General features: G+C 44.2%; 1 protein-coding gene and 1 long non-coding RNA gene across 2 annotated transcripts; one reads left to right on the top strand and one right to left on the bottom strand.

The window, feature by feature from the left end:
* Positions 1–3,435: 3,435 nt before the first annotated feature.
* Positions 3,436–7,372, bottom strand: LOC306831160. The gene is made up of 3 exons (XR_013780064.1): positions 7,234–7,372; positions 4,272–4,323; positions 3,436–3,749 (listed from the first exon to the last, which is right to left on the bottom strand). It is a non-coding gene; the product is annotated as an uncharacterized lncRNA (long non-coding RNA).
* Positions 7,373–9,321: 1,949 nt separating this feature from the next.
* Positions 9,322–24,349, top strand: rabep1 (rabaptin, RAB GTPase binding effector protein 1). Its single transcript, XM_079356074.1, has 18 exons — positions 9,322–9,513; positions 11,901–12,029; positions 12,129–12,332; positions 12,811–12,971; positions 13,255–13,374; positions 13,959–14,094; positions 14,971–15,149; positions 15,736–15,846; positions 16,241–16,699; positions 17,495–17,599; positions 17,706–17,822; positions 18,002–18,100; positions 19,619–19,759; positions 20,334–20,523; positions 21,671–21,726; positions 21,862–21,960; positions 22,616–22,732; positions 23,481–24,349. The coding sequence occupies exons 1-18, from the start codon at positions 9,468–9,470 to the stop codon at positions 23,580–23,582; spliced, it is 2,571 nt and encodes an 856-aa protein (XP_079212200.1). The 5' UTR covers positions 9,322–9,467; the 3' UTR covers positions 23,583–24,349.

Genomic DNA, 24,349 nt, shown 5'->3' on the forward strand with positions numbered 1-24,349 from the left:
CGGTTGGCCATAAATAAAGATGATTTCACACATGCACTTCTGAGAATTGTGTACGAATGTATGAACTACGAACTCTCCTTTGTTGTTTGTGCCTCTGACAGCTCCATCGACTTGAAGCAGTCAGGAAATGAGCTCAGGTTCGGTTTCTCACAGTAAAGTTGGTGCAGGAAACTCACTTCACCACTTGTGCTGACTGCTTATGCCCAAGTTGCCAAACTGTGGTAAACTGCATAAACTCTGGTTTCAGGATTCTGCTGTGTTTCTGTCGAGTTGGAAAATGTGTCGGTTACAGTGGACTTAAACACAAAGACTACATTCAGCCTGCAGGGAAATGTGCTAACATTTGAGTTTTTTTATTTCGATCTCAGTCTGAACATTTATAATTTAACTTTTATGTCACGTCAGATTTTATTCCTGATATTTACAGTTGCAGCTGTGACTCTAATGTGTGTCAGATATTGTTGGAAGTAGCCCTTGATGTCCTGAAATGTTTATAAAATCCACTGCATGCAATCTCCTCTCATTGAATCCACAAATATGCACAGCTCCATGCAGGAGTAGCAGACATCTCTTCTCGAAAAGTCACAATGAAAAATAGGCCCTGCTTTCCAATTTACTGCAAATAAACATAAAGATTAAGTAGCTGTTCACTTAAAATAAATAAATACAACTTTTCTAAACTTTTTTCACACATACCCAAAACTGCTGAAACATTCTTTGATTTTTCCGGGTTTGAATGTAAACAGAGACCCCCCCCCCCATGTCCTGCTGTCCTGCATTGCACTTCTTTAGGAGTTTGATAATTGTTCTTATGAATAAACTCATAAGGGATACTTCTACGATCATCATGCTCAAAGATTGATTCTACTGTGGAGTTGACTCTCCCATAAGCTGGGCAATAAAACAAAGATACCATTACCTTTTGCATAATTTAGTTTAGAGTTTTAATATCTCAAAGGAGAAACATTTCTGATTTATAAACTCAGAGGGCCTAAAGGATCAGGAAAACTGCAACTGAATTTGAAAAAAATTTAAATCAGCAAAAGGGAACACAAGGCTGGAGAAATGACGAACCTTAAGAGGAAAATTATACTAACTAAAGAGTGCACTTAATATTCGTTTATTTATTTTTAAAGGAAAGAAAAAGTGTCTCTGTCCAACCAAGCATGCACAATACAAAGACCCGACTACTAGTTTGATTAGTTACACCTCTGCTTGTCCCGCTATGACAAACTGAAATACCTCAAAAAGATTGTCAGCTTTGTCCGAAGAGACAGCAGAAAGTATCGATGATGAGCTTTACTCAGCTTATTAACCAAACAGGCATTTTTGTTTTTCTTTTCAGACATGTTATAAGAGTGGATGTAGCTCTTTACCTGACAGATTTGGCGAATGTTTCTCTCAGTAGTCAGAACACGATACAAAAGGACCAGTTTCATCACAGAGGAGGAGGAGCAACACATCCAGCAGGCGCTCACACACTGCCAATACCCCAAATGGGCCATCAACAGGTCAAAAACAAACAGAATGCAATAAAACAATACAAAATTGAGGGCGAAAATAAGTGCAATGTCATCTACGAAATACCATGGATGGATACAGCGGTATTTAAAGTAGCAGGAGGCATTCAGAGTTACATCATATAGCGGTCTGCTTCCTTGTTTGAGTACAGTTTTGTTCACATCTCCAGCAGGACCGTGAATCTCGCTTGAGACCACCTCTTCAAGCGGACTCGGACACAGTACCTGGGTACGGTACGTTTGTGTCCACACTGATCAAATGAGCCAGACTTTAGGGTCAAGTGTACTCAAGTCCGGGCATCAGGTCCTGGTTAATATGAAATCCCCCTAAAGCTTTCATCCAGTGTTTTATCAGAGGACTCAGTTGGAATATATAATATATAATACACTTTATTTACAAGAATTCTTTCTTCTATATGCTTGTGCACAATACTTAAAGATATTGTCTGCAATTTTGTATTTATTTTTACCAGTTAAATTCCCACGAAGATATCCCAAAGAAAAATTATCCTAACGATAAAAATCATAAATGGATGACAGGAAATTTGAGAAAAGATAAAGTCATTCTGATAAGAAAGTTAAAAGTGTCTATTAGAACAATCTCCCTCCTGCACCCTCGCAGTCTTATCCCACATCATCGTAGTCCTCATCATCCTGGTCTTCAGGCTCCCCTCCGATGTCATCGTAGTCGTCTGTGGAGGAAGTATCTGCAGCTGCATCTGGATCCTCACATGGTGGAGGAGGAGGAGGAAACATGACCACCTCATCGTCTAGCTTCAGATAATCAGGCGTCTCATCAATGCTCTGCTCGTAGTCCGGCATGCTCTGCTCATAGTCCGGCATGCTCTGCTCATAGTCCGGCATGCTCTGCACGTAGTCCGGCATACTCTGCACATAGTCCGGCACGCTCTGCTCATAGTCCGGCATGCTCTGCTCGTAGTCCGGCATGCTCTGCTCGTAGTCTGGCTTGCTCTGCTCGTAGTCCGGCATGCTCTGCACGTAGTCCGGCATGCCCTGCTCGTAGTCCGGCATGCTCTGCTCGTAGTCCGGCATGCTCTGCTCATAGTCCGGCTTGCTCTGCTCGTAGTCCGGCATGCTCTGCTCGTAGTCCGGCATGCTCTGCTCGTAGTCCGGCTTGCTCTGCTCGTAGTCCAGCATGCTCTGCTCGTAGTCCGGCTTGCTCTGCTCGTAGTCCGGCTTGCTCTGCTCGTAGTCCGGCTTGCTCTGCTCTTGGTCCGGCTGCTCGTAATCTGCTACCTCAGCCAGATTCTCATAGCTTTGAGCCTCTGAAACCAGATGTTTAATATCTGGTTATTATTATTTTTTTTCATTTGAAGATGTATAAAAGACATGACTAAAAGCTGTGTGCCATTAACATAGCATTAACATTGTAAGGTTAGTGAAAAGTGAGTCTCAGCAAGACAAATTTTCCCTGAGGATTTAACATTCTTAGCATGCATACATCTTAAATTTAAAGACAGATTCATCTTTTCTTTTTCGGGATTTATCCAAAAACAGAATAATAAAATCCACTTCATACATAAAAGGTTTTCTAAGGGCAATGGATAATTACACTCCCGCCTATGTTGCAGGAAAATCAGGGTTTCCCTCCTTAACAAGGCGCCAGTGTTTCCCTCCTCATTTTGCGGCACTATCTGAGTGACTATAAACAATAAAAAACATGTTTTACCAGATTTGCAAAAGAAAATTGCACTTTTCTTGTTTGACATAACTATGGCCATCTCTACACTTTTCCACTTGGCCTGAATTTGTGATGCATGGGTCGATTTTTGTACAGAAAACCATAATTTGGATTTGAATATGTGGTCTTTGGATCTGAATCACGTTTTGTGCGGCTTTGGGAAAACAGTCACGGAGGCTGATTTTTCACTGCCTTTATGTCGCCTAATTTTTTTTTTTTTGCCGTCATTAGTGGTCACATGTTTTTTATTTTACAAACTCATGTGAGACACTGATATAATCCTCTTTTTCAGGCCGTCAGATGCTGGCTTGTAGTCAAATGGCAGATAGATTTAGGTTTAGTGTGCTGAACGTGAGAGCTATGATGTGTGGTTTAGAAAAGGAAGAGGGGATTTTTTTGGGGTAGTATTGCATCATATAATCCATACAGTGATCCAATTAAAAGCCTTGCCTGCTGTGAGGAACTGTGTCCGAGGAGGTAGAGGTGGGATGGCGGCTTTAAGGTTCCTCTCTTGGTATCTGTTGCTGCTGCCAGGTGGAAAAGAGAAATGTCAGTTTTATGGTTCTGATCAGCGTAACATGACTTCAAGCATCAGATCAACAATTTGGAAAATACATTGATCAGCTTTCTTGCTGAGAGTTAGATGAGATGATTGACACAAGTCACATATGAGTGTCTGTCTATTAAAACTAATCAAGAACAACTTAGCTTAGAACGACATCTGAAAACAAGGGAAACCTGGCTTTGTAACAAACTCACTTTCAAGCAAACCCTGTTTGACATTTATGTTGTTGTTTGAGTAATCATCCAAAATCTGCCAAATGTGTAAGATATTTACTGAGTGATATGATGAAGTTTGTTTGGACCAGAGAAGCAGAGAAGGTGGGCTGTTTTAAGCAAACCCCTGTAGCTGTAGCTTCATATTAAATACCAGACATTACTGACTTTGTTACCAACCTTCTCATCACGCCGTGGAGAACTCCAAGTGTCCCTCCACAAAACAGAAACTATCGGATATGAGAATATATCTTAAAGTATTTTCACATTACCCGTTAGTGTAGTCAGATCTGTTGTTGTGAAGACGTGTGATTCTTCGTTTGCCTGTGAAAAAATAAAACAAAGCAGTTCGATTTAAGCTGCAGAAAAAAACATTTTTTTGTTGTGGTTGAGTTCATTAACGGCTCAGCAGGAGAACGATGCCGGATTATGTTGCTACAAATGAGGATGAAAATAAATGCAGAACTATTTAATAATACGACTCTAAGTACGACATAATCGTAAGAAATAAAGAGCACTTTTTCACTTCAGCTGACTTCACTTACCAACTCATCTATTCACATGTCTACTCTTTGTATAAATTGATTATGATCTGTGTTATATTCTGCGGTTTGTATTTGCTCTGTGTGTATAAACCATCCCCACCACTCTCTGCTGCTGCAGCCCAGTTTACCCACAGGGATCATTAAAGTTTCATCTAAGCTAATCAAATCCAGAGGGGACCTCTAATAATAGCAAATCATACAATTATAATTATGCTTTGCAGAGAACGAATCAGAGGGACACTCGTACAGTGACGACGACCGACTGTCAGGCTTTTAGTTCCTCTTCCTGTTCTGGTTTGAAATGTGTGGAAACAGTTTATTGATTTTCCAGTTATGAGAAAATAAAAACAGGTAATGAGAATGAAACTAATGTTGACTGCTCACTTCTTTGAACAAAGATTTTAAATATTCATTTTGAAAACAAGGCGTGGATATTTAACCTGCACATTACTCGAGTTTAACTTTGAGGTTCTTTTTTTTTTATTATTATTTTCATTTCGGGCCATTTTACAAATCTACTCCAGTGGTGCTGAACTGCTGAGTAGGGACCCAAAAGTGGGTCACAGAGCTGTTTTCAGTAAGTTCGAAAGGTGAGCATTATCTCATCTTAATGGTTAGTGCACATGCTCCATGTACTGTCGTCCTCAGAGTGGGCGGCCCGGCCTCAATCTGACCTTTCTCTCTTTTCACTCACGTTATTCTCCACTCTCTCTCTCTATCTCTCTCTCTCTCTCTCTCTCTCTCGCTCTCTCTACGCTATACTGGTGGGACTCTCTCCACCATCCTATCTGAAAAATAAAGCCCAAAAAAGCAAACCTTAAAAAAAAAATTGTATGTTTTGTGCCTTTGCTTTGTTCTGTCCCATGTTTTGTACCATCTGACGTCAAAGCTGCACAAGTTTTTCATTCAAATAATCTGATTGGTTGGACTAATTGTGAACCACTGCTTCACATTTTTCAAATAAATAATAAACATTTTTTATTTTTTTCCACTTTTTCTTCTTATGTTTTTGTAAGCTTGGGGCGACAGTATGTCGGGGACGAGAAGTTGTCCCGATCTGGGTCAATTCTGGAAATTGGTCTGAATGAAATTGTATTGTGTGTTTAAAATTCAACAAATGAATACAATAAAATAATAGAGATAAGGTTTTTAGTTTAATTAACTGATCCTAAGCCGATCCTCACAAGTTCTGTCAGACACGTCACTTTAGATTTTGGATGAGCTCACTGACTGCAGGAACTTTTTTCTCTTACTCATACAATATTTTATAAGGTATTCTTTTTTTAACATTTTTATCTGAGTCACCTTCTCCACCTTTTCAAACAGTCCCTTGTGGTCTAAATGAAACATCTGTGCTTTAAAATATAACAAGCAGCAGAGGAGGTGTGTGACCCTGTAGAAACCAGTTCTCTCAGAACGCTCCGTTTTGGTGTGTGTGTCTCTTTAAATGCGATGAGCCTCCACTGGGTTCTCCCAGTCGACATTGGTCCTTCGCTCGTGAGAATAAAAATGGCGGACCTGATAAAAAGTTTTGCCCTAGGCTGCGGGTGGAGTCCATGGTACCAGGGGAGGGGAGGGGATTTTTTTAAACCAATGTCCCACTATGACATCACAAGAGGAGCAAACTTTAAACAAAACATTTTCCTCTTCAGACCACAAATAAAGGATTGGATGGATTTATTTCACATTTTGTGGGTCGGTAGACTCTTAGGTTACCCAAATATGTGTTCAAAATCACTGGACATATAGATTTACATTTCACAAAATGTTCCTGACTTCCTAGAAATAGAATATACTTCTTACCTAATCGTGAGAAACTTCCACTTTCATTTTAAATTTGGTAAGTCCCGTCTGAAAACATGTGACTTCCTTCGAATTCATTGGAACGACTTAAACGCAGAGGCAGATTTTAAAGAAAACAAAAGTGTTCTCTCCTCACAGTCTGTGGATTTCTCTCACGTTGTAGTTTCAACTTGGGCCAATTTTAATTATTTATTTTCCCCACAGAGAAAAAAAAAAAACCAACGTGTCAAAGCGGTTAAAAATCTGTTCAATGTGATAAACATTTGATAACCTGCAACTTTTCTAACGTGAGTGGTTTTGAAGCAACAGGGAGTTGTAAGATAAGATGCGGTTCAGGGTTTAGGTCAAGACCAAGGTCTTAATCTTAAAGATTTCTCAATGACTAACAAGTATTATTTACATCATAATGTACCAGTGACAAAAAAAGAGTTATGAGTTCTTACTAATTACTCTAAACTGGAGTATATAAACTGAGCCTCACTCATTCATCACCTTCAGACGAGTCTCATCTATGATTCGTTATCCACTCAGAAAAATACAATATATCCAAAACTCTGCTGCTCGTCTCCTCGCTCACTCCTGTGACCTCATCACCTCCAACCTGACTCCCCTGTACCTGTCTGAACTCGACCACTCTCAGACCTTCAGTTCCCCACAATTAACAATTTACAATTAAGTAAGCAAACAGTGGATTATATAGTTTAGATTTTAAGTCTTATTTCTGTCCGTGCACTATGAAACTTACTTCCCCTCAAATAATCTGATTTTATTCTGTAAACATGGACCCTGACGACACACTGCAGACTGTCCTGTTTTGTTAAACATCACATTATTTACGTTCCAGTGACTTCTCTCAGACGTGTCGAGCAGCAGAGACTGAGCTCACCTGATCTCGATATGCACCTGTTGATGAGAATGAAGATGACGACGATCACCACAGTCGTGAAGATCATCCCGAGGATCACCCACAGCCACATGTATTTATGTAGAGAATCCATGGGCACCCTGCTCCACACCGCCGGAGGTCAGAGGGAAAAAGAAGATGGCATTAGACGTGTGTCTTGAAGAGAAAAATTTAAGAGCTGCTGCTTTTCAGTGTGCAGCGGCGTAATCGGAAAAAAAGACCATTCACCACTTCCCTTTTTGTTGACTAACCTAAGGCTATTTTGGTTTTAATGTTCTTCTGTGAAACAGCAACGTCAAGGGACTTTTTTATTTCTTGTAAGGAAGTTGAACTCCTTCACAGAGAAACATCTTAAAAAATGTGAGCTGTGTGCCACCTGCACTTGATGTGAACACAAGAGAAGAAGGCAGCCTTTATGTTGATGTTTTATTTGCTTGAAAGAGAGTTTATTAATGTTGTCGTATCTTTGTTGACAGTGTGGCATAAATGTTCCTCTTTCTGTTTATCTTCCAGCAGCCACATATCCTGTCTTTGCAAACAGCTTCCTGGCAAATTCCTGTTAAATATAGAAAGTCTGACAAATACTGCAGATTCAGGAGAAAAAAAAAGACTTCAGTGTTCATTCCTTTTTTCTTTAGTTTCAATGACTCTAATATGAGAAGTCCAAACTGCATGTTGTTGTTAACATGATTCCCTTTGCTTTCTTGAAAGCCAAAATAGTAAGTTATTGAAAATGCATTTAGTTTTTTTTTAATGAATAATCTGATGGTGTTAAACATGAATGTGATAAACTTGTTAGTGAAGATGCGGCTTACCTTCTCAGATGACGACTTCAAGAGATGCGTCGCTCAGTCGAGGTAAAATAAACCTGGAGGATGTGATATGGTGGCACGCATCATGTTTTGTATTTGCATGACAGTTACTAGTTTTCTTTTTAACATCAGAAACTCAGAGTGCACACTCGGCTCACCATCCGGCTCACGCTACAGTGACCTCAGCATCTGTGTGTGTGTGTGTGTGTGTGTGTGCATTTTTGGTGCATGTGTGTTTCTCTTGGTGTGTGTGTGTGTGTGTGTGTGGGGGGGGGGGGGGGGGGGGGGGGTTAGGGTTTGGGTTAATGAGTCTGTGTGTCTTTCTGTTTGTGTGTCTGTGCGTTTTGGTTGTACACGTGTTGTACATTGTTGTTGTGTGTTTGTGTGTGTGTGTGTGTGCATTCATTTCTGTTTGTGTGTGTGTGGTTTAGGGTAAGTGGGTGGGTGAGTGTGTTTGTGTGTATGGATGTGTGTGTGTTTCTTTTTGTCTGTGTGTGTGTGTGTGTGTGGGTGGGTTTCTGTTTGTGTGTTTGTGTCTGTGTCTGTGTCTGTGTATGACTCGATACTTACCTACTAATACCTACTAATTTTTTGGGTTAGTCTGAAGAATTCGAGGCAAATTATAAAAGCTGTACAAATATTTTTAATGAGCCAAGACCATGATGTCTTAAAGTTTATGTTCAGAGACAAACGACACATTCATCTCTGAATTTCTTTATTCTCAGTTCCTCTTAAACGACTCCATCTGCTTCATTAATGCCAATTTATAACAAATTTCTCTGTTATCTCAAGACACTTTGGCTTAGTTAGATAGTACATTCACAGGACAATGTACATGCATAAACTGTGTTAGCTTATGCGTGTACATTTTTAAAATTAAACTTTGTAATAACAGATAACATCTCGATTACCTCTGACACACATTAATTTATCTAAGGAACGTTTTACTTTTATTTCTCTGCAAGAAATACTCTTTTATTTTGAAAGGGGAAATCGGAATTTCACAAGTTACACATATTTTGCAGGCTGTTTTGACCACTTGCCTTCAAAATAGAAGCACACGATGTAAAACTCATAAATAATTATGAATTCAACATTTTGAAAAACATTTGTGATCAATTTACAACTTTCAAAGTTCAGATTCTTTATAAATCGTTTCCCATTTATTCATGGACGTGTTTTAAAAAAAACAAAAAATAAAACAGGCCACGCAGGGGAATTGAACGATTTTTATTTTACTTTGAAACTCTCTCCGGAAGTTGCCGTTTCTCTTCGACGCTAGCTTGACGCGAGTTGTGATGTTAGCCTGTTTTCTTCTGTGGACACTCCTAGCGCTTATCCCACTTTCCTGGTAACAGCCTCAAGTCCCCCCCCCTACCCCCACCCCCTTGTCCTCAGGAAGCCATGGCCGAACAGGCCCCGGGACCCCCGCTGTCGTCCCAACATGACGGTAAATGTCTCACGTTTGTCGGGGTTTTTTTTTTTTAAGTGTCGGGCGCGCGGAGGGCCGGGAGCACCGGGAGCCCAGCGGCCTCTGCATCCTTTAACAACATTAGCATCGTTAGCATCATCAGGGCGACGTGTCACTGGATTATACTCAACATCACGCAGTTTGTGCTTACATGAATATTGCATTGCAAGTTTAAAAACCTTGGCTAGAGGCGTCACATCCTGACACAACCATCTTTTATCTTTCTGTTCGTGTCACTGGATGTAGCCTGTTAGCTTGTAGCTTCAGCCTGTCTTATTAAATTGATCTAAAGGTCGGCTCTGGCCTCTGTTAGCCTGACCTGTCATTGTTTAACACGGATCATATGGACCTTATCAGTCCCTCTACTCTGTGCAGAGTGTGGCCTGTAAGTCCAGGGAGGGCTGGACCAGGATACAGGAGGGAGGGGGGGGTTGAACCTACAGGAGGTTTTCCCCCTCTGGTCCCCAAACAGTGGTCCGGGGACCAGCAGGGACCACGTGAGTGGGTGTAAAGTGGATTTAACTAAAGATAAGAGTCAGACACAGTAGACTAGTTACATCACTCACACATACATGAAGTCTTTATAACATCACACTGTTTTGAACAATCATCATGTTAAGGACTGATAGGATCTAAGAGCACCAAACTCATATTTAAAACCACAGAGAGTGTTATCTAAAGTGCAACGAAGATACTAGATAAGGTTTTGTGCAGTTTAGACAATATACAGGCGTGTGCCGGAAATTTATCTTGAAATTAATGCTTGATGCTCAGGACTTTTATTTTTGCAGCCTGGGTGTTGAAGCAGAAATAAAAAAATCTGGTATTTGACCTAAGTTGGCAGTAAATCATTTTAAGGTTTTGTTTCTTTGTCATGTTGAAAAGAAAACTCCAAACACTGCAAACTAATATCTTTGCTTTTTCGTTCATCGCTTCAGCAGCCAAACATCTTCCCGCATCGGGATCGACTTTTAATCTGCGGTCAGATTTTGGAGACGAGAGGAGAGGAGACCCTTAAAACGATGTGGAGTCTTTTTCAGGACGGCTGCGAGCATTAGAGAGCGCCGTCTTGCGTTCTGTGCTTGTTCGGTAGTTCCAGCAGCTTCAGCGCTTCTAATTCGAGGATTGGACGTGACTCCGCCCTCAAAATAATCGACACGGGCGAGTTGACGACGGTCAGATGTTCTGAATGTCGGTTTCGATTCATTTTAGATGAATCGCCCAGCCCTAAGCTGTTGTGTTCATTTTAACGCTGACTACTGATTCAGAGAAGACCGTTTTTTATTTTTTTAAATGGAGCAGATGGATTCACCTGTCGTTGTCAAACATGAAACAAAAACATCAGTTTCAGAATTGCCAATCAGCTACATATACATATTTTTACAAACGTCGTTAATCGGCTCCGACTTCCTTTCAGCCGATGCTTCTCCAGTTTTCCTCGTGATGAAGCGTCCCGCTCTCTGAAGGTGAATTATTCCTCCTTGTTTGTTCAAAACTGGATCAGTTTCAATATTGATTCACGTAGAATAAACACATGTAAAGTTTTCCACACTAAGACAGGCGGCGTTTTATTTTTAAAAACCACTGAAGTAAGGCGTGACCGCTTTTCAAGTTAAAAGCTTTTCAGGAAGGATTTGATGCTAAAAAATAATCAGATGGTGAGTTTATGACGAGCGGACGTGCGGATGGAATTTGTTCTTGAGACGGCGTTCAGCTATCACATGACGACCTGCAGAGCTGCTGCTGCTGCTTGTGTGCAAGTCACTGTTTCCATCGCTCCGTCTGAGTCCGAGGATATCATCGTCTATCTCTGCTCGGCTCGCTGCTCTCCAATGAGACAGGAAATAACTCCGACCCGAGCAGGGCTGGATGTCGGAAAAAAAAAAAAAAAAAAACCTGTGACTTTTATTCTGAGTTCAGCTGCTGGATGAACAGAAAGATTTTACACGTTTGTCTTTGTTGAATAATCACACTTTAAACTCGTCTCGGGTGTTTAGTGAGCCTCACAGGATCTGATGTTTGTCCGAGAGTCAAAACTGTGGTCCAAAAAAAATCACACGAGACGAATAAAGTTTTAGATTTTAAGATTCAAATAAAGTTGAACAGAAAAATTAGACAATTCTACAAGAAGACGGAGAAATAAAGCGGCAACAGGGTGAAGCTTTTGAAGGCATCATAACCGACAGAGGTGTGTGTGTGTGTGTGTGTGTGTGTGTGTGTGTGTGTGTGTGTGTGTGTGTGTGTGTGTGTGTGTGTGTGTGTGTGTGTGTGTGTGTGTGTGTGTGTGTGTGTGTGTGTGTGTGTGTGTGTGTGTGTGTGTGTGTGTGTGTGTGTGTGTGTGTGTGTGTGTGTGTCCCGTCACACAGAGGTGCTGCAGCAGCGCGTGGCCGCTCTGGAGCAGGAGAAGGCCGAGTTCCTCAAAATCAAGCAGCAGCTGGAGGCCGAGTTCAACCAGAAGAGAGCCAAGTTTAAAGAGCTCTACGTGTCCAAGGAAGGTAAATATCAAATCAGCCTCGTCGTCTCTTCTCGTCTCTTCTCCCCCGACCCTCCGTGTTTCATCACTGGTGTCTGTCGCCCCTCCTCTTCCTCCCCAGCGGAGCTGAAGAGGCAGTCCACAGCGCTGGACGGCGCCCAAGCCGAGCTGAGCTCCGTCCAGGATCAGCTGGCTCAGGCTCGGGCGGAGATGGAGACCATCAAAGCCGTGGCCACCGTGTCGGAAAACACCAAACAGGAAGCCATCGACCAGGTCCGCAGCCAGTGGCAGGAGGAGGTGGCGTCTCTGCAGGCCATCATGAAAGGTAAACTCTCCCACGTGAACGCTGTGATGACATGCTGGAGCTCAGCGTGTGGAGGGCGCGACCATCCGACGGAGACAAAACCCACAATGCACTGTTTTCTGCTGCAACCACGAATCATCTTCTTTTATTAGATTTATTCATAAAATCTAAAACGTCATTTCTGCCGTGTGACGTCATTTTGCAGAAGCGGCGGGGGGCGGGGTCACATTATCGATCTTTAAACTTCGACACCATGGCAACAACAACACAAATTCCTGCTGAATTTCACTTTTATAAAATAAATAAATAAATTGCAGCCAAACTTCTGCACACTGTCGCCATGGCAACAAATGCCAGTGCTCTCCGACTTTTGCTCGCGGCAGCTTTTGGTTGAAAATATGACTCGCTGGAGCCCGACCTGGGGCTCCCTGTCCTCCGCTCTCTCTGAAATCTTCAGGACTGAACTAATCCCTCGCTGTCCTCTCTCACACCCTCGCAGACACAGTGTGCGAGTACGAGGCCCAGTTCCACCAGCGTCTGGAGCAGGAGAGGGCCCAGTGGAACCAGTACAGGGAGGCGGTGGAGAGGGAGCTCGGGGACTTGAGACGCCGCCTCACGGAGGGCCAGGAGGAGGAGAACCTGGAGGACGAGATGAAGAAGGTCGGCGGCATTTTTCTGTCTCGCTCAGGTTTTGGAAGCTTCAACATTCTGCCTTCGTCTTTATGGATTCGATACTCGTCTTATTCCCAACCCAATCGAGCGTTTCTTGATTTGGTCTGATATTGTGAAATGACAATAAAGGCTCTCTAATGTCCTCGAACATTCAGCGAGCTCCACGTCACGTCAGAACGTAAACAGACTCTGACGTTGTAGTGATTTGTGTTTGTGCAGCTGCTGCTGATTTTATAGATTTATAATAAGAAGCCTTTTAAACCCTGTGAAGGCTCAGGAGGATGCAGAGAAGCTGCGCTCGGTGGTGATGCCCATGGAGAAGGAGATCGCGGCCCTGAAGGCGAAGCTGACCACGGCCGAGGACAGAGTGAAGGAGCTGGAGGCTTCCAAGGTGAGTCAGCGTTTAATCGATGACTCAGCTTGGGGGGGAAAAAATGAGCGGCTCAGATGTTGTCAAGCGGGCAGGCTGTGAATTAAATTTGTTAAGGTTCTTTGTAATACAAGTGGGAAGCCTTTCTGCTGCCTCTCAACCCGGAGGCACTCCTTTTTATTTAAGTGACTTGAACGTGTCAAATCACCTCAAAAATCCTGGAAAACATCAAGTTCGCCGGCCGATCTGCTACTACAACTACTGTTTACTTCCAGTAGATGATGTTAGCGCCCCCTGCAGGAACAGACGGCCGACTTCGTCCATTAGTATTTACAGTCTTTTGACGACTTTAACAGACTCTGTAATCAATCAGAAGTGAAGATGAATAAAAGTCGTCACAACCTTTCAACCATCTGGTGAAGAAAGTGGAGCATTTATGAGAGAGAGAGAGAGCTGCTTCAAGTCGCCTCTCTGTCTCTCCTCATTACCGAGGTTCAGCGTTTTATTATTTTATAAAAAAACCTCCAGAGTGAGAACGAAGTGTCTCGCAGGAACTCAAACCTCGAGAAGAATAAGTCAGAGCGCCGTGTTTCTCTCTCTTCCAGGTCAAGGAGCTCAACCACGTCCTGGAGGCGGAGAAGTCGTGTCGTACCGACCTGGAGATGTACGTGGCCGTGCTGAACACGCAGAAGTCGGTCCTGCAGGAAGACGCAGAAAAACTTCGGAAAGAGCTCCACGAAGGTAATTAGAGGAAGGTCGATCTGACGCTAACGTGTCAGAGGGGAGCTGGAAGAGGAATACGTGTTTGAAATTTAAAAACAAACATCTACGAGGCGCTTCGACTTCAGCATGTGCTCATGTCCATCCCTGGGCTTAGGTTGCAAATCTGCAGAAGTTCAGCACATAGTGCACGAGATCTGTCAGTGCTACAGCGCCGCTCGCCGCCACTCGAGTCAGTGCAAGCGCCGCGCTCAGTCTGCGGAGTGAACCGCCAGCGCCACTACGCTTTAGAGCTGGCTGCGAGCACGCATCGAAGTGGACAGAATAGATGAAGCCGGGACAGGAAGTAAGACGAAGAAACGCACAGAGTCAATTTCACAATAAAATGACGTCAAAGCAGGCGCAGAATGAACGACAGAGCGGCGTCGGATAGACTAATGTGATGTGTGAACGGTGGCTAATGTCCAGAACCAGACCCAGTCGGGTCGGGCAGGATGCACGTCTTCAGACAGAGGAAAATGATTATCAAACTAATTTTCTATCAGCTATAAACAACATGTGTTCTTTGAATCTGTTAAAAACAGAAGCTTTCAAACATGCGCCTTGCTGGTTAAGTTATGAATCCTGGCACGCTGCCGCTCTTAGGAGTCGAATACTGGGCCGCAGCTCTGCAGGTGACCTGAACTGCTTCTGAATAATGCATGTTTTATAATCCGAGAGGACGTGTATCAGAAAAACAAACAATTAAAACTCCCCAAAAATAAAAAGAAGCAGAAGGTGTTTATGGACTTGCTCCTTTTTATAGTTTTTAGACCTATTTAGGTGTCAGATTCAGATTTGTGTCATGAGTGTTAGTTTAACCTCCTTCTCTCTTTCTGTCGGGCGTTCGTGGCTCAGTGTGTCACAAACTGGAGTTGGAGCGGCAGCAGCACAACCAGCTGAAGCACACGTGGCAGAGAGCCAACGACCAGTTCCTGGAGTCGCAGCGGCTCCTCATGAGGGACATGCAGAGGATAGAGAGCGTGCTGTCGTCAGAGCAGCTCCGCCAGGTGGAGGAGATGAAGAAGAAGGACCAGGTACGCACACACACACACACACACAAGCACACACACTCGTGTGCAGAGATGTTAACTGAGCAGGAATGCGATGAACAGTTGAGCCGCTGCGTGATTGGATGGGAACATGGTTACAGCGCCGCCTAGTGGCGGGAGGCTGCACTACAGTTTACTTATTGAAGCGGCTTTGACGCAGTTAGACGGAGAGGATGGACTTTTCTCATCATGGGGGGGGACACATACGAGGGTTAGAAACCTTTATTGTCCCCATGTTGTCTTGGATTCAAAGTGCTGCCAAACAGTCAGCTGCTTCCACTCGAATCAATAAATGACAATGATAGGAAAACTACATTCACTCATAAACACAAAGACATACCAGTGTAGAACAACCCAACGTATATTAGGAAGAACGTTATTCAGGATGTTGATGGAGCAGAAGGTAGAAGCTCGTTTGTTTCTGTCTGAGAAAAGGAGCTAAACTTGAGTCTTTTCATGCTCTTTTCTGTCTTGATAGATTTAAGTATGTGTTACAGATTTATGCCATATTCAGATGTTTATAAACAAACATGTCGGGAGGAAATCTAAAGATGTGTTTTCTCCTTGGCAGGAGGAGGATGAGAAGGAGAGGCTGAGTCAAGTGAAGGAGCTGCAGGAGGAGGACGGCGGAGACAACACGGAGCCTCTGGAGGATTCATTCCTCGGGCTGAGCATCGAGGAGGTACGAGAATCATGTAATCTGACTCGTCCCTCGGGGGGGGGGGGAAACGGAGAAGGCTTTTATCGTCTGACGTCGTTTTATTTTCCCTTCCAGTAACTCGATCTCCAAACGCTTCAACATGGCACCTTCCTTTTTGTCCTTGTGTGTCCTGTTTTCCGAGCATCTAAAACCCCCCCTGCTTAGAAAGAAAACACTAATGTGCTGAAGCTCGATGCTTTTGAAACTTTAAACCCTTTTGTACCGATCCTTTTCATATTTTGTAAATCGTTTTCAGTAGCTGGAAAATCATTTATTGTCGTCGCGTTGGGAAGAACCCGAAAAAGGCGACAAAGGTTTCCTCAAGTCAGGCGAAAGAACAAAATGTGTTGTGACAAACGATTGATTTGTGTTTCAGCCTCATGGTAACCACAGCGCACACGGCTCCATGCACTCCTTAGACACCGACGTGGTCGCAGGAGGACCGATGGACCCCTACAGGGACAACCTGCGCAGAGTTCAGTCCACAGACAGCCTCGGCTCGCCGCTGTCCTCGCAGCAGGGCCTCGGCGGCCACAACCACAAGGCCAAGTCGGCCAGCCACTTGGACGAGACGGACTTTGGGCCCCTGGTGGGGGCCGACTGCAGCGTGACGGACAGTAGTTTTGGCGAGACGGCGTCGATCAGCTCCATGAAGCTGACGGGGAGTCACTTCCTGCTGACGAAAGATCAGGAGAAGGCGATCAAGGCCATGACGCCGGAGCAAGAGGAGACGGCGTCCCTGCTGTCCAGCATCTCGCACGCGCCCGACACCTTCCTCCCGCCTGCAGGCTACAGGCTGGTCAGCGACAGCGAGTGGAACCTGCTGCAGCAAGAGGTGCAACACATGAAACCAACCAGTCATAATGAGAGGACAAACAGGGCAGGCTGGATGGGGGAAGTTTAGCTTAAAAATTAACCATTTTCATTTTTACTGACGGGATAAGTTCAAGAGAACGTTTCTCATATTTTGATGAAAAAATTCGGGCGACTTTTCAAAGATGCCTTCTTTCAAGTAGAAAAAGGCTAAAAGCAGCAGAATGATTTGATCCTCTTCCGTCGTTGTGTTCGGCGTCTTTGAAAGGTCGAACCTCACGGGCAGAAAAAACAAAAACACACTTCGATGTAGTTTGAGGAAACAGGAGATGGAGATCTGATCGTGACACATGACCATCCTCCTGTGGAGTCGACGTTTACATACTAAATATTTTAACAATGCCGCAGCTTAGAGTTGATCAAGATATGTTCAGAGTCCATGTATGCATACACACACACACACACACACACACACACACACACACAGAGGGAATTTGACTGTACAGAAAAGTGCAACTTAAAAGACGATGAATCAACACAAAATCAGGAGAGACTAAATGAAACTCTAAAATATTATAAATGCAGTGACATCACGCTGATGATGAAAATGTTTGCCGGGAGGGAGGAGATCCAGATCTGAGAAGAAATCCTCGCTCCCCGATCCTCGATCACCGTCGTGCGTTCAGTGTTTAAGGCAGACGTTCCCGACCTTGGGGTCGCGACCTCACCTGGAGTTCAAATGTGGTCGCCTGAAATGTTGATTCATTGATCAGTACAAAATGTAACGTATATTACCGACCTGTTTTCTCGTCACCAGGTGAAAAACGCAGGCAGGAAGCTCGGCCGCCGTTGTGACATGTGCTCCAACTACGAGAAGCAGCTGCAGGTGATCCAGGGTCAGGAGGCCGACACGCGGGATCAGGTGTGTGTGTGTGTGCTCCCTCCCTTTAGAAGCCAGCGGTGCGTTCACGTGCACGGCACGGTCATGTTTTTAAAATGTCCCCGTCTGTCTCTCCGCGGTTTTCCAGGTGAAGAAGCTGCAGGTGATGCTTCGTCAGGCGAACGATCAGCTGGAGAGGACGATGACTGAGAAGCAGAGTTTGGAAGATTCGGTCAAAGCGGGAAACGAGGAAACGGCTGCGAAGGTTCGTACAGGCTGAATTACTGTCTGACTTTAAAGAGTGATTTTTGTGGACTAAAGATGCGTTAATATGGCCGTGACTTGAAACGCGTCTCGGCCATAATGGAGTCCTTCTGTCCATTTTAGACAGAATTTATGGAGCGTCCATCTGTCGTCTAATCGAAGATCATTTGTGTGTTTTAGGTGTCCACCCTCCTGCAGAGAGTCCAGGAGTCGGAGACGTTGCTCGGCACGTTACAGCAGGCCTTCAGTGAAGCCAAGAGGAACACGCAGGAGCAGATGGTGAGCGGCAGATCTCTCAGCAGCTGCGTGTGACTCTCTGGTTTCCTGCTCGTTTCAGAGGCTGCAGAAGCTGGAGGGACTTTAACCCTGAACACACACACAAAAAAAAAAAACAGAGAGAGAGGGACTGCTAATTTTTGTTTTGACAACAGGCAGACGTGCAGCCAAAAGTAAATCTCAGCTCGGGGACACAGCAGCCTGTTCGTGTTTTAGACTTCACAGTCAGCGCCTCAGTGGCCTTAACGTCACGTTTCATCCACACATCTCTGCTGACACGATGTGAAGCCCTGAGCTGCTGGATTTATTTCTCAGTTACTGAAATCTTCTTACTTTTCATCATTACGAATTTATAATCGGACTGTCAGCATTAACTAGTTTATTACGATTAATTAAAGTCTGAAGTTAGTGCATTCTTTCTTTTTTATCAGGATTAATTCATGTACAATATTTCAAAATAAAAGCATGGTATAATTGAAACGGCTAGTAATATACTCAGTTTTAAATTATATTCTAACTCTAATATGTGCCCCCTGTGACATCACAAAGGGCAGTAGCCCCTCCCCCCACAGCTAGGTGTTTGTTCTGCCCTCTGAGTCTGCCTTCTCACCGTAAACAATAGGACATGGAGCCAGAAAGCAGCGAGTACACCCGAGCCCTTCCAAAGAGGGGGCGTGGTCAGACACAGCTCATTTACATATTTAAAGCTACAGACACAGAAACAGCCTGTTCTGAGCAGGGCTGAAATAGAGGGGTTTATAGACATGATCAAATACAGGATCAGAGTGGATTTACAACAACACACTTCACACACATGTTGAAGAGGAGCTCTGACACTGATCTCACCTGAAGAAGAGGAGGAGGAGATGTGACCTTTATGTTTAGTGCAGCACTGTGTGATTTCAGTCATAAAAAGGGATAACATATTGTAAAAGCTCTTGGATGTGTGGGAGCCCTGTTTGTTGAAAATATTGCCTGCTGTTGCGTAATCTCACTCGTTCTCCCCACCACAAGTGTTTGCTGACATCAATGGAGCTTTTGGCTGCAGGATCTCTGCTTGTAAAAAAAAAACAACAACAAAAAAAACATGAATTTGTGCAGGTGTTGCTCAATCACCACAACAGAAAAGAAAATAGTCACACGCTCTACATCCCTGCAAACTTTGCAGTGTTACTTCAGAAATGATGTCAGTGCGGGTCGTCGTCCATGAGGAGAAAAGAGGAAGGAGGGAAAGAACAGAAACCTTCTGAATAATGAATGTGCAGCTGCATTTGCACACACAACAAACAGAACAATGAGACAGCCCTTCTGCTGCGTGTTTTCTTTGATCAGTGAGAGTTTGGGTCTTCACACTTCCATTAAATCAGTTTCAGTGTCACGACGAGCAGCATGGCGAGCTCTGCAGGGAGAATCAGATGTCTCTACATTCAAACTCTGTCCGACGAGTCACTCCTGTGCTGTTTCTCCGGCATGACGAACTTGACACATGATGCGACGGATTGTTTTGTTTGTTTGTTTCAGGTGGTGCTGGTGAAGTCGAGGGAGCAGGTGGCGGACGAGCTGAGCCGGCTACAAAGAGACAACGACAGCCTGCAGGGGAAACACAGGCTGCACGTAGAGCTGCAGCAACAGGAGGACTTTCAGATGCCCAACACTGTGCAAGTACGTGAAGCCTCCATCACCGACAGACACAAACCTCCAAAGTCTCCTTTAATCAACCAGAGTGGGAGAGCTCAAAGCTTGGTTTAGAAATGTCAATAATGATAAATAAAGAAAAGCCCGGTGTGAGGAGTGGGGGTCCACCTGCATCGTTTTACAGTCCCTGACGAGGTGGGAACAGTATGTGATCCACAAACATCCTCCCACACTGTTACTCTGAGCTGAGCGTCGTGGGCCCAGCTTCAGTGGAGGAGGAGCAGCAAACATGTCGGTGGGAAAACTAGCTGCTCACATAACATTTAAAACTGGACCAGGGAGGTTCGAGGCATGTACGATCTTCTCAGTCTGCATTTTTTTTTTTTTTCTTTGGGGATGTTTCCAGAGTGTGAAAAGAAAAACAAACAAACAAAACAGGGCTCATATTACAGATCGGGCCAGGTGATCCAAAAAAAAAAAAAAAAAGGCTGCAAGATGCTACATGTTTTTTTTTTTTAAGATTACCCGCCGTGTTTCTCCACACATACATCTCCATACCTGCGTGGGCATATTTCTAATTTGTTGTTCTCTTCCTCTCCAGGAGCTACAGAGCCTGGCGACAAGCTTACGTGAAGACCTGGTTTCATTACGGACGTCTGCCGACCACATGGAGGAGAAGCTGAAGGCCGAGATCCTGTTCCTGAAGGAGCAGATCCAAGCGGAGCAGTGTCTGAAGGAGAACCTGGAGGACACGCTGCAGCTGGAGATCGAAGGCTGCAAGGAGGAGATCGGTGAGTAAATCATCCGCACGTCCGATATCTGACCAGTGAAACATCAGCGAGCAAAAACATTTGAGATGTTTCCAGCGTGTGTATTTCTGTCACTCTGTGGATTCTTTGTTCTCTCTCTGATTCTGCTTCTGTTCCCTCTCCGTCCGTCACTTTCATTCAGACATCTTGGAAGGTATGACGAAACGTTTTGCAGTGAGCCGACTTTAACTGCTTGTTTGTGTTTGCTTCTCGCTCGCGTCGCTGTGAGACTAATAACGACCCATGCGCCGCTCTCTCTCCCCCCCCCCCCCCCCCCCCCCCCCCACACACACACACACACACACACACATTTTGTCTGTCCTCCCGCACAGACTGAAGTCCTAACAAGTGTCACTGTGAGCTCAAAGATGTTTCCCGTTTATAGGTTTCGTTGTTGTGAAGCTCAGATCAGATTTTTTTTTTTTCGGTCTCAGCTGCAGTTTAACACGTCCGTATTCCTCCCAGAGAGACAGGAAGTGATGAGAGAGAGAGAGAGGGGGACGACATGCAGCGAAGGGGTCGAGGTCGGACTACAGCCTCTGTACATGTACAACTTCAAGAAGCCTTTTATTTGATTTAAATTTAAATAAACGTCTCCGTCTGTGAGATGAATAAAAGATTATCTGATTTATTTACATTTTCTAATTCATGATGAACAGATCGTGGGACATGATGGAGTAGCTCCACACAGGATCAGGATTTTATAACTTCAATACGACTCTCATAAAAACCTGATGAAACAACAACACAAGTCTGATGCACCTGCTGTCATATCGACGATGAAATAAAAGCAACCTCTGATTTATTCATGTGTTTTAGGCAGCGTGTCAGAGTCCACTCTCTCTGTGGATAAACAAACCAAAACATGACTGATCTGTAGGTTTGAAACCTTCTGTGCTTCAGTCTTTAAATGAACTCAGGTTTAATCTTTAAAGTCTGATGAACGAGCACAGATAAAAAAAAAAGTGCAGAAAAGTGTTTTTGTTTGTGCCGCACACACGGTGAAACTTTTTGCATTTTCCAGGAAATGTCCAACAATCGTTCGACACATAAAATAATAATAATAATTACAGAGTGACGACGTCTGCACAGTACGTTACCGTCCTCTAATGAAATCTGTCTCCTGCAGCGTCTTTCTCCAGTCTGAAGACGGAGCTGGAGCGGATAAAAGCCGAGAAGGAAAAGGTAGCTGATGACGTCCCCTTCTTTTTGTTCAGCGGGAAATTTAACATGTCACTGTGACTTTAATGTCCCAAAGTTTCTGTAACTCACAGAGCATTGTGTGTGTGTGTGTGTGTGTGTGTGTGTGTGTGTGTGTAGATGCAGAGCAGTCTGGCAGAGAAGACGGAAACGCTGGCGAGCATCCAGGGCCGGAGGAGCAGCCTGGAGCATCAACTCAAAGAGCTCGCCGCTGCAAAGGTTCCTCTCCTCCACCTTTCATTAGTTAGACTCCGCCTTGTTTCACCTGCGGGATCAGAGCGCAGCTAAAGTCCGAGCTGTGACGGACGCCGTACACGGAGAATCATTAAACACAGCCGACGTCAAACAGTGACCCTCTGCTGACCTCAGAGCGCCGTTTATTGAACCGCAGACAAAGATAAAAAAAAAAAAAACAAGCAACTTAGACATCAGGTACATTTGAATTTAACCAACGAATCTCGACACTTCATCCGATGGAGTCGAAGATGTTACAGATGATCTTCACGTCGCGTTGACTCAGACTGTGCCGGTGAAATCGTATAAATCTGATTCATTCATTTTAAAGTAATAACGGGAGGCGGTGCTTGACGAACGCTTCATGCAAACACTCCCAAAGGTACAGCCAGGCGGACACGGGGCCGCCGCGTGCCCGAGTGACGCTGCACGTTAAAGAGTTTAAATGTTTTACAGCGTTTATAAATGTGCTCGCCGTGATGAACGTGCCTTTAAATTATTCAGATAATGTTCTTCTCTTTAAATATTCATCTCTTCTCTGTGATGTTGAAGAATCTCTCACAGTTTATTGTCTTACTCGAGCCTTTTCTAATGTGTGTGTGTGTGTGTGTGTGTGTGTGTGTGTGTGTGTTCACTGCAGAGTGCACTCGAGAGTCAGGTGTTTGACGAGAAGGACAAAGCTCAGCGGCTGCAGACGGAGCTGGACGTCAGCGAGCAGGTTCAGAAGGACTTTGTCAAACTCTCTCAGACTCTTCAGGTAAGAACGAGAAACCGGATTACAGAGTTGTGTAATAAATGTTCACAACAACAAATGCCCTTGAATTTCCCACCCGGGGATAAATAAAGTTTTTTGAATTTGAAATCTGCCAATAACAAAAAAAGGGGCAAAAAAAAAAAGGGGGGGGGGGCAAAAACTTGTTCAAAGAAAAATCGTTGAAATAAACAAACCTCAATTGCTCGTATAGAAGTTTGCGTCGTGGTTAGAGGAGCCAGGTGGGAGAGACGGGCCTGCAGGTACGAACGCTTTGATCTGCGGCGTGGTCAGGTGCTCGTTCTTCCATCGTGAACTTGGTTTCTCCCTGTTCCAGGTTTTGGTTTCCCTCCCATGCATGTCCAGATTGCTTGAGTTTGGGCTGCAGAGACCGGTAGTCCCACGTTCGATCGTCTGTCTGTAGATTATTAGTTTGTTATTCGGGAGACAGCGACGACCAATCACGCCGCTGACTCTGCACTTTCCCCGATTATTTTCCACTTCGATGGATCTCCTTTCCCTTCAGATTGTTTCTTATATTCGAGGTTATTTAAATGAAGCTCAAGGTTTAATATTCGATGCATTCTTCTTGTACACGTGTTGCTCTCCTATCCGAGCCGTTTTCTGTACTTGTATGTGAAGGAGGCTGTAACGCCATCATGTCTGTGTGAACAGATTTTGCTTGAAAGACAACATTGGTGTCTGCGCTGATCAGAGACGTCATGGATGAATGTGTTTGTGTTTGTGTGTGCAGGTTCAGTTGGAGCGAATACGACAGGCCGAGTCTCTGGATCGAATCAAAGTCATCCTCAACGACACCAACTTGACCGACATCAACCAGCTTCCTGAGACATGATACCACTGAGTGAAGACTGCCTTCACCCCCCTCCCCCCTCCCCCCCCCCCCCCCTTCTCTCTCTCTCTCTTATCACTGGCCCGGTAACATTATTGATCTGACCCTCCCTCCCTCCTCCTCTTCCTCTTCCTCCTCCTCCCCCATAACCACAGAGGAAGAGTTGGGAGGCACAAGAACGGACACGGCACGAGGAGCCCTTTGTGTACATTAAGAGTCTTTGAACATGAATGAATGAAGAAGAAGAAGAACACTACTAAACATGATGTAAATAACTCAGTGTGTGACTCTGGACGGAGGAGAGGACGCCTGTCTGTGTCTTGTTTCTACTGTAGATATGACTGTCTGTATTAGCTCAACCAAAAAGGTTTGTCGTCCTCTTAAAAAACAAAAAAAAATCACTTTTCATCTGCTACTTCTATTTCCAGGTCATTTTTAAATCGATTGGATGCATCTCTTTTCGTCCTTCTCTAAACGGTTAACAATCGCTTCCTTGTTCCACATGATTGTTCTCCCTTCGCCCGCCTGTTCTCTGTGACCTTTTTTTCCACCTCTAAACTGTTTACTTCTGCCTGTGACAAAGACGCACTGAAGGAAATACTTGCACATAACGTAAAAAAAAAAAAAAAAAAAGGAGCATAATAAGCAATACCCTCCATTTCTTAATCAACCTTGACTGTTTCTCTGCTTTGTTCTTAATGTCTGACAGAAACCTCTTTTCATTTTTAAAAGCTGCAGAAATACAGTGAAGAATCATTCAGTCGTGATCC

The sequence above is a fragment of the Symphodus melops genome (genome assembly GCF_947650265.1).
Source record: "Symphodus melops genome assembly, chromosome: 11".
Lineage (NCBI taxonomy): Eukaryota > Metazoa > Chordata > Actinopteri > Labriformes > Labridae > Symphodus > Symphodus melops.